General features: G+C 39.3%; 1 protein-coding gene across 1 annotated transcript; it reads right to left on the minus strand.

Moving 5' to 3' along the window:
* Window positions 1-6,819: 6,819 nt before the first annotated feature.
* Window positions 6,820-8,682, minus strand: TP53RK (TP53 regulating kinase). The gene is made up of 2 exons (XM_003759194.4): window positions 8,334-8,682; window positions 6,820-7,358 (listed from the first exon to the last, which is right to left on the minus strand). Exons 1-2 carry the CDS (start codon window positions 8,629-8,631, stop codon window positions 6,880-6,882), a joined length of 777 nt encoding a protein of 258 aa, XP_003759242.2. The 5' UTR covers window positions 8,632-8,682; the 3' UTR covers window positions 6,820-6,879.
* Window positions 8,683-10,649: the final 1,967 nt, after the last annotated feature.

A 10,649-nucleotide genomic window follows, 5' to 3' on the forward strand; every position in this document is an offset into this window, starting at 1 on the left:
GCGCGAGAAAAGAAAGCATTTCCCCACTCTTCTTTTACAGAGAAAATGAAGGGCTTAGGGAGGAAATCGATGGCGTCCGGGTCCCAGCGGTCTTCTTTAGGAGCAAAGGAATAGTCCTTCCCACGCACCACAAACACGCTCACTTGCGGCCCCCTGCCCTGGGGCAAGGCTCCCTCCCTTCTGTTCCAGAAAGTACTCCTACCATTGACATGCAGGAAGTCTCAACCCCACTTATTAGCCTCAGTTTCTTCAACTGGGAAATGAGGATAAACAAAACCTGCACCGTTAGCTCAGGGGATTGCTGTGAAATTTATAAACTTTAAATTAATCACTGTAGGAAGGAGTTTGTTATTAAAAATTAAAGCTGGAAGGAAGGGCTGGCTCTGGAGTAAAAGAACCTGGGTTCTTTCACTTTTTGCCCCCTTTTTCTTTTTTCCCTTTCACTTTTAATAGTACCTGTTTGACTTTGGGTTCCCTAATCTGTAAGAGTAGTTGGATTAAATGGTCTCTTGGGTTTCTTCCATCTTTACACCTTCTCCGCGGTTTTAAGTCTCAGATATTGGACAAACATGTGGTCTAGAAAAGGAGCCCTCCCTCTATTTTCTCACGAGTAAATGAGGTTTGGACCAGACCAAGGTCCCTTCTAGTTTGTCTGGTGCTCCCTAGAATGCTGTAGTTTGTGCCCCTCAACTGCCTCACTTTAGGTCACCAGCCTCACTTTCTCCATCTTCAGGTCCAGTGGCAAAATATAGATCAGGATGACTGGAATATGCAGTCATAGTGAACTCCTTTGTCCTTTTATTTTTCTTTCTACACCCATAGCATATATTAAGTAATCACTGAAGTGTTCTTATATACCATCATTTCACACTTCAACACTACCAATTCCTCTCGTAATCAAATTCCAAATGACTAGGTCGAAATGAACAACTAGAAATCACAGACTGATTTGCCACTTAACCAATTTTAGGTGCTTTCAAATATTTGCTCAAGCACCAGCTGTATGTGTGAGTTAATTGGACAAGGGTTTTCTTCAAGGCAATCAGGAATAAATAAAGAAGAAATTGGAGAAGAAATTTGGAAAACCAAAGCAATGAATCCCCAATTAACTAAGAACATCGGATTTGAAGTGTAATAGAATGTGAGTTACCTCCTGGCTGCTTCCAACTTGTGGATAAAATAAGAAAAGGTATGTAAAAGCATACTATATATACCTTTATCAGTGCAAATTATGGCAAGTCACATCTCCTTTAGTTCTAAATTTTATCTGTAAAATGAAAGACTAGAAGATCTCTAATGTCTCAAATAGTCATTTAAAGACCTGGATTTCAACACACCTTAGTTTACTGTGAGATCTTTCACAGATAATCATTTGTTTTCAGAATCTCTTTTTTCTTTGATAAAGGAATTCTTATATTCTAGTAATAGATCTGGTTCCTGACCAACATTTATTAGTTGTCTTGCCACGAGCAATTAATTTAAGCTCTCTGAGCTTCAGTTTTCACATCTGTAAAATGGGGGTACTACTAGTTTTTATACAGAACTGCCCTGAGGGCCAAATGAGAAAAAGTACAATATAAATGTCAGCTATTATGATTATCTATAGTTTCAGGAAACATGAGTTAATTGACTTGACCTAGATCACACAGTTAATATGTCCAAATATGTCTTCCTGACTCCAACATTCTATTGACTCTCAAACTAGTTCAAATTAGAGTTAAAAATCAATAAAAACTTGTTTTTCTAGAGGAAAGTTGAACTTTTTTTTTTTTTTTTTACATTTTAAAATATGTTTTGGAAAACCTATAATTGCTTCTGAGACAGTGCAGGTTACTATAGGATGAAGTTCTTCATCTGAAAATTTATCTGTGGGTATCCCAGAGCTACTAATATTTCTGATTTGCCCTGAGCAGTCCTTGAAGGATTTCAGATATATTACTATATTTCTAATGAAAAAACAGAAAAGGAATTTGCTTCTTGTCTTAGAAATATTTATTAATCACCAATTTCCCATAAAATATTAAATATACATGTAGTTAATATTAGGGCAACTAGATGATGCAGGACCTAGAGACAGAAAGACCTGATTTTAAATCTGAGCTCAGACATTTACTAGCTGTGTGACCCTGGGCAAATCATTAACCTTGTTTACCTCAATTTCCTCAGAGAAGGAAATGGCATACTTCTCCAGTATCTTTGCCAAGAAAATCCCAAAGAGGTTTTTCTTTAGAAGAATCAAGACTGAAAAACAACTGAACAACAACTGATAAGTCAATATTTCTTTTGGGAATGTTAGGACATTCCATTCTCAAATGGAACAAGAACTGGCATATCTCTGCTTTCTCATAATCTTTTCACTTGGTTCTGAATTCAATTTAATTCAACAGTTACCAGTTGCCTACTATATGCACATCAAAGTGACGGATTAACAACAAACAGAGATGTAGGATAAGAAATTAGAACCTGCACACTATATATATGTCAGTTAGAACCTGACATATATATATACTGTGTGTAAGTATTCCCTGATGGGGAGGCTGTAGAGCACAGCTTCCCATCTGCTGGGATTCTTCTATGTGGTCACTCCAGATCTCCAGTTCCTCAAATGTCAGATGAGACATCTATCCCATGTCCTCTGAGAAATAATTCTTCTTCCCAGAAGTGACTGTGTAGGTTGAATTATTGAGGAACTTTATAGAACTCTACCCATGAGTTAAAAACATGTTGTTTTTATCAGAAGACCTGGATTCTAGCTCTTAACTAGCTTTGTAACGCTCTCTAGGTCTCAGTTTTCCCAAACTATAAAATAAGGGAATTGGAGACTAGATGATTCTTCCAAGTCCCGTCCCATGAGTTTATAAAATTATTTCTATGATCCCTTTGTGTAATGTTCTTCTCTAAAATATAATGTTCTCTGGGAGCAGGTTTCTTGGGGGGCTTCTGGAGGCAGCCTTAGTTTCAGTTCAGTTATCACCCCAAATGCAGTTAGGAGTTAAAGTCCAAATCCTTTATTGTCTCCATTCAAGTCTTGTCTCTTTTTTTGGACCCGGTTAGCTTTCTTAGAGGCCTATCTCTCTCCTTGGTTCCAAGAGCTCCTGCCGCTAGTCCTTTGCCTCTGCCAGCTTCAGCCTCCAGCCAGCACAAAGGTGGAAGAAGGAATGAATCTGACTCCGCCTCTAAGAGCTTCTGATGGGCTTGTGTCTGGCCCTGAGAGCGTCTTGCTTATATGCTCTAAACTGAGTACACACCAATCATTATATCACTAGGAAACCATTATTTGTTGTAGGACTAAATCAATGCTAAATTAGATTTAACACTTTCTCCTCAATTCTACTTACTTAGCACCTTGTAAGAATCCTAACACCTTTGTGCTTCATGATTTATTGACTGTGGTATTTGTGCTATAAAGGCAGACAGGACAAGATACTCCTATTAAAGAGACAGAAATGCAAGAAACATAGTATCATCTGGAAAATACCAGTTCTCCCAATATGTGGAAGAGGATCTTTGGCAACTCAAGTACTACTTCTTTTAGGTATCTTCCATGATTCTTCCTGTAGCTAACAATATACTTCCTCACACCTCATAATTCAGTTTTTGTAACACTGTAATTCATTTATCATGCAATAATATGTGTTAGACAATGTGGTATAATGGAAATCCCTTAAGAGCAAGAGAGATTGGGGTTCAAGTCCTACCCACATGACCTTCAGGGCAACAGTTCTCAAAGTGTGGCTGAGAGACCCCTGGAACTCCCCAAAGACCCTTTCAAAGTCAAAATTATTTTCATAATACACTAAATATCAATTGATATAACCAATTACCAAAAAATTGTTTGGGGAGTACTATTTTACAAGTAGTAAGATATTTAGGAGTAAAAAGATATCAAGAAGTTTGAGAACAGTTGCTCTAGGCAAATCCTATAAATTGTGGAAAAGGTCCCCACCTGCTTTGGTAGAGGGATTTACCTCATCTGGTAATTCCTCATGTCAAAAAAATTAAAGGTCCAGTCCTTAAATCCCTTGTGTTTTAAAATTATCTTTACATACACATATCCCACACCCCACACCTGTATTTTGTATCCTTCCAACATACTAAGTATTTAGTGCTACACAAAGCTGTCCTAAAATATTTGTTAACTTCCTCTTCTCTGGATCTTATTTCCTTCTCTGAAAAAAGAGCAATTGTCTAGATCACAGGCTTTTAACTTGATCTATAAACTTGATATTTCAGTTTTTTAAAAAATATTTTGATAACTATATTTCAACCCAATTCATTTCTAATCCCATGTGTTTTATCCTATGCTTGTAAAAACATTTTTTTTAAGGGTCTCTTGGTTTTACCAGAATGCCCCAGGGGTTCATGACATACAAAAAAGATCAATCCTGGCTTAGGAGATGTCTTAAAGGCTCTTCTAGTTCTGACATTCTATGATTCAAATGTAAGGCTACATCCTTCCCACTCCTCCCCCACCTACACACCCACAGAGATAAAAATGACCAGAAACTCCTCAGCCTCTTCTCATGGGAGACACTGAAGCCTGTCTCCAAAGTGTGCTCTTTTATTGTTTAATCTTTTTTTCTTTCATGAAGACCTCTTCTTGAGGTAACCAACCAAATGTAGTTTGCATTTCATCACAATCTTGGGTTTACAGCATGAGAACAAGTTATCTTTGAGAGATCGTCTCCAATTCTCTCATTTTATAGTGCAAGGAAACAGACTCGGTGAGTGCCACATAGCTATTAAGAATCAGGACTAAAGAACGCAAGGTCTTCTGGAGTCTAACCCAATTCTCTAAGGTCTAAGGGCTAAGGTCAGATCCTCCTCCCCATTTGGATCCTCAAAGATCCAAAGAAAATATAATCCTGTGTATTCTGATGGAAGTGGATTTTTTTGACAAAGAGAAGATCTAACTCAGTTTTAATTGATCAACGAAGCAGCTACATCCAAAGAAAGAACACTGGGAAATGAATGTAAACTGTTTGCATTTTGGTTTTTCTTCCTGGGTTGTTTTTACCTTCTGAATCCAATTCTTCCTGTGCAACAAGAGAACTGTTAGGTTCTGCACACATATGTTGTTATCTAGGATATACTGTGACCTATTTAACATGTATAGGACTGCTTGCCATCTGGGGGAGGGGGTGGAGGGAGAGAGGGGAAAAGTTGGAACAGAAGTGAGTGCAAGGGATAATGTTGTAAAAAATTACCCAGGCATGGGTTCTGTCAATAAAAAGTTATAATTATTAAAAAAAATAAATACATAAATAAATAAAACAAAATTTAAAAAAAAAAGAAAGAAAATATAATCCTGGAGGTAGAGGAACTGCATTCAATCAGAATAAGACCAAGCAGAGCCAATTATTAGCACCCTTCCCCTCCCCCCAACAGAAAAGCACAAGGGGAAGAGGGGAGGTAGGTTAGTCCCTGGCACAAAACTCTTTCAATTCAGGGACTAATGCTAGATAAATAAAACATCAACCAGTATCAAAATTATTACTAAATCTAAATCATCTAAAGATCTAAAGATCTTTATCTAAATCTAAAGATCACTCCAAAAGAACAAGTAATAATGTAACAACTAAAACTAGAAATTAATAGTAAAAAATGGATGTTCTACAACAACTATATGAATTCCTAGAAGAAACAAAATAAGAAATCAAAAAAGAAAAAGAAACAAAAGCTTTGGAGGAAAGAATTGGAAAATAAGTAACTTAAAGCTTTCGAAATAAGTCGCTCCTTGTGGAAAAAAATAGAGAAATTAATATACTACTGGTGGAATCATGAAATGATCCAATCATTATGAAAAACAATTTGGAATTATGCCCAAAGGGATATCATATTACATACCCTTTGACCCTATATCACATTATTATATGCACGTTATTTTTATACTCTAAATTTTCTCTTTTTTCTTATATATTGTTTAAATCAAGGTTCTGAGTAGTAATAAACTTCTGTATTTCAACTTTTTAAGTCTGTGCCTGTTGAATTTGAATTCCGAACCTAGATTAATTTTACAATCCTATAAGACCTGGCAGATTCAACAACAAATGCAAGATCTTTGGAATATAATATTCCAAAAGACAAAGTAAAAAGGCTTACAATCAAGAATAATTTAACCTGCAAAGGTTAAGTATAATGCTACATGGGAATATTGTCTTTAAAGAGGAATTTCAAGTATTAATAATGCAAAGACAAAAACTGAGTAGAATTTTTAAATACAAACATGAGTTGAAATCCAGAAAAATAAATGAGGAATTGTAAGTTATGGTTCTGCTATCATAATAATGAGAAAAGTAAGTGCCTCTTTAGAATCTTAAAGTCTTAAAGTCTTCACCGGGTATTGAAGGAATGAAATGAAAACAAACAAAGGTGGGGGGGATTGGTTATATTCTAGGGTTTGAAGTGAGGAATGAGAAGGGACAGTAAAAGCAAGAAGTATGAGGAAGCAGAGACACGGACATTACATTTTTGGACACTATAATTTGGTTTTGTTTGTCTTTGCTTATTACAAGGATCTTTTTTCTCTTTTTTAAATTTTAGGAAGTAAGGTAAGGTAAGGGGATTTAGCAGTAGTGATACAAAGAGGGGGCATTGTAACATTTTTTAAATGCACAGAATAGAAAGTTCATTTGGAAAGAATGACTAATAAGGAGGACAGTTTTAAAATTATATACTTTTTAAAAAATGATGTGCAATGGAAATTTATAATTTCTTACAGATTCATTTTTTATGTTCTGCCACATGTGTACAGAAATGCTCTTTTGGGGGTTAAGTCCAGGATATAAAAAATTAAAAATAAAATCTCAACACAAGTTTTGGTAGCCTCCCTGGGAAATTTATTTGGAAATGAACTATGTGGAACTACCACACAATCTTCTATCCAACCATAGATCGCTTCCTTCCTCTCAGTCGTATCTCATCTAACTTTTTAAGCACAGGGCCTGACTTTTTGGATTCTGATGAGTAACTTTTTAGAAGGTCTTGGTACAGTGTTTCAGTGTTGGGATGTGTGCTAAGGAAGGCCTTTTCTAGGACATATAAGTCTACACCTTTATCTTCAGGAAGAGCAGAAATAAAACTGAGCCCAAAGTCTATGAGTACCAGGCTTAGCTGTTCAGTAGGCATTTTCAGAAGCATGTTTGAGGTGGTGAGATCTCCATGAATAACATCTTCATCATGCATTTGTGCCAGAACCTTCCCAATCTTTTTTGCTAAGAGGGAGAGTTTTTCGGGATCTGTCTCAGTGGCCTGAATGGATTGAATATAGTCCCTGACAGTCAAGGATCCTTCAATATCTTCCAGGTATAAGCAATTGGAGGCATAGTCCACAAAAAAGACAACTGGGGCTAATATCCCTGTGGGAAAGACAGAAAGAAAAGGATATTATTTTTTTTTTTTACATCTTCATTTAAATTATTTTCAACTTTTTAAGTCTGTGCCTGTTGAATTTGAATTCCGAACCTAAATTAATCTTACAATCCTATAAGACCTGGCAGATTCAACAACACTTTTTTATTAAAATATTTTTAAACATCTTCATTAAATATATTTTTAAAGATCCAAGCGTTTTCTTATCATGCCAAATAATTTCAGTAAGAGCCACAAAACTAGGGCTGGGTTTGTATTTTATCTAAACTTATTATCAAAAAAAGAATTCCCTGCTGTCGGTGTACAAGGTATTGATTGATGTTTTTCTCATGCGCCAGGAGCTTCAAAAAGGGCTGGGATACTAAAAACACAGACCCGGTCCCTGACCTCAAGGAGCTTTCACAAATTAAATTGTGTTTCCTCCCTTATTAAAAACCTGAAATTGACGAGGTGAGGCACTCTGCGGCAAGGGGTCCCAACTAGTCGTTGCAGCTTCCCCTGCTTCTCAGGCTTTACTTTATGAAACAATAACGCCTAGCATTTGCATAGCATTTTGTAGCCAAGTTCATTTGAGCTTTTCAGCACCTCCAAGGTAAGGAGCTGCTATTATCATTTCATACTGAGACTGGGACGCAGGTGAAAATGACAGACACTGAGAGCCCGGGGCGCTATTCCCGGCGCCGCCCTCCCAGCTTTCTGACACAAGGTAACTAGTAGTTACTAGTAGGTGTATATTGTTATTCCTGGCGAAGGAGGCGAGCTGCAGAGAGGAGCGCACAGAAGTCTTAGGTCCCGGCCTCCCCCGCTTCGCACTCTCTCCTTCGGAGGTAGATAAGTCTTCCTCCTTAGAAGGGAAGCTCCACAAGGGTAGGGGGAACAACCTCCCAAGCCAAGGAAAGAACCCTTCTCGGCGCGCACGAGGCCCCGCAAAACCGCTCCGCCCCCCCTCTGCGCGCGCTCACCAGCGCGGCGGCAACGCAGCAGGGCCCGGGCCTCCTGCACCGTGCGCCGGCGGCTCAGCCGCGTGTCCAAGGCCGGGTGCCGATAGCGCTTCGGAAAGCGCTCCTTGATCACCGCCGGGCGGCCCAGGAAGTGGCCGCGGTACACGCGCGCCTCCGCCCCCTGCTTCACCAGTTCCAGGCCGCGCAGGAAGTCCCTGCTCCGCTCCCGCTCCCGTTCCAGCTTCTGCTCCTGTTCCTGGGGCGCGGCCAGCTCCTCAGGCTCCGCCGTCCCGTTCTCTGTCTTAGCGGCGGTTGCCATCTTGCCCGCCTCTCAACTGCGGCTTATTGGAATTCTTCGGCTCTTTTCGGAAGTCCTCGGTGATTGGTCCTCCTCTCTTCGGAACGCTTCAGCCTTTTCCGGAAGCTCCGCCCCCTGCCCCCTCGGAATTTTCTCAGGCCCAGAGATCCAGAGTCGGGAGTTCTCCGAGGTCCCAGGCCTTGGTTTATTTCTCTTGCCTTTTCATTGGACGGGGGAGGGGCCGGAGGGAGGGACAGGGGAGGGAGGGAGAGAGTTTTTAAAATGAAAGTTTTAAAGTAATTTTAAAAAGTGTAGTGCCTTGCCTAATGTCACAGTCTTGCCTCTTCTTTAGACTGTGACTTCTTTGATGGCGGGTCTGTCTTTTGCCTTACTTTGTATCTTCAATGAACGGCACTTAAATGCTTGTTGACACAAATAGTTAGTGGCAGATCTGGCGATTCAAACTCATTTCCTAAAATTCCAAATCCTTCGTCGTCGTCTACTATGAATGAATGAAAAAAAAAATTAAGACTTATTTTAAGGTCTCACCTTAAAAGGTTACTAGAAAAAAAAAAAGATTACTGAAGATAAGAATATAAAAGTGAAGGTTGTCCTGACCCAAGAACTTTATATTCAACTAAGGGTGGGGGAGTTTTGTTTTAAGGGCTCAAAGTGGCACTTTTCAGAAGCAATGGCAGTAAACCTGTCTTCTGGTCCTGCCTCTGAAACACAGGGTCTTCACCCTGGGCAAGGCGCTCATCAATGCTGTAGACCACTCTGTATGTTGCGGAGAAGATCCATTGTTTCCTGAGTCGTACTACTCACAACTATCCAAGACCAGTGTGGGAAGGAACACGAGAGAGGACTGGGATTTACTTGAAATAGTGAGCCGGGAGAGGTGTGGGTCATGTGTCACTGTTTGGGGGGGAAGGATAGAGGATGAGTTCTGAAAGGGTTAAGATCTCCAGGGCATTGCGTCTGGTCCAGGTTTCAAGGCAAAGGGCAGAAAAGTGGCCCAGGATTAGGGAGAAAATGTCTAGTTTACTTGTTTCTCTGCTGAGCCCTCTCATCTTTCCAGAAGTCCTGTCTCTTCATAAGATCATCTAGTCCAACCTACTCATTTTACAGGAGAGAATACTGAGGCCCTCAGAATGAAATTGCCAAAGTCATACTGCTAACAGTAACGGAGTATTCCACTTCCTGTAAATTCTTCATAGACTTTCGTTCCTTTCTATCTGCTTCCAGAAGGTTCTTCCAAGATGCAAGGTCATTTATTCATTCATTGCTTCATTCACAAAATATTTGCTGGTCAGCGATTAGAAATACAACAAACATGTATTAAGGTATGTTTCAGGTCTTGTTTCATTCACACAGGGCTTCTAAATCAATGAAGAAAGCATGTCTTCAGATTATGGCTTGCAGTATTGTAGGTAGCCAACCGGCTCTGTTTTACCTAGTTGTGGATGTTCCCACAGTAGAATCTGGAGAGGAGGAGAAAGGGAGAGAGTGAGAGAGTGAGAATGGGGAATGGAGAGAGAAAGAACAGTGGCTATGTTTGGATTTAGTTCTCTGGAGGGATCCCATCATATCCAGGTAGTTAGTGAACAAAAGATCCAAATATAGAATAGTTGATGGGCTAAACTGTGAGGTGCAAGACAAGGAATCTGAGACAAAGTGAGAGGCCGGTGACAGATTGGTGAAGAACTTCTGGACCAAACTTTGTTTACCCAAAAGAAGAGTTCCTGGACAAAGTGAGAGCTGAAGATCAGGAGGAACAAGGGATGAGTTAATGATACAGAAAAGCAAATCTAGATCTTGCTCTCTGGTGGAACAGTGAGTTGTAAGATGTTTGCTTGTTTGTTTTTTGTTTATTAAAGCTTTTTATTTTTCAAAACATATATATGGACAATTCTTCAACATTAGCCCTTGCAAAACCTTGTGTTCCAATTCCCTCCCCTTCTCCCCATGTCCTCCCTTAGATGGCAAGTAGTCCAATACATGTTAAACATGGTAGAAATATATGTTAAATCCAATATATG

The sequence above is a fragment of the Sarcophilus harrisii genome, chromosome 2 (genome assembly GCF_902635505.1).
Source record: "Sarcophilus harrisii chromosome 2, mSarHar1.11, whole genome shotgun sequence".
Lineage (NCBI taxonomy): Eukaryota > Metazoa > Chordata > Mammalia > Dasyuromorphia > Dasyuridae > Sarcophilus > Sarcophilus harrisii.

Coding starts and splice junctions, on each gene's coding strand:
- TP53RK (XM_003759194.4), bottom strand. CDS start 8,631: ATGGCAACCGCCGCTAAGACAGAGAACGGGACGGCGGAGCCTGAGGAG. Junction 7,359..8,333: donor GCTGCGTTGCCGCCGCGCTG/GTGAGCGCGCGC, acceptor TCTTTCCCACAG/GGATATTAGCCCCAGTTGTC.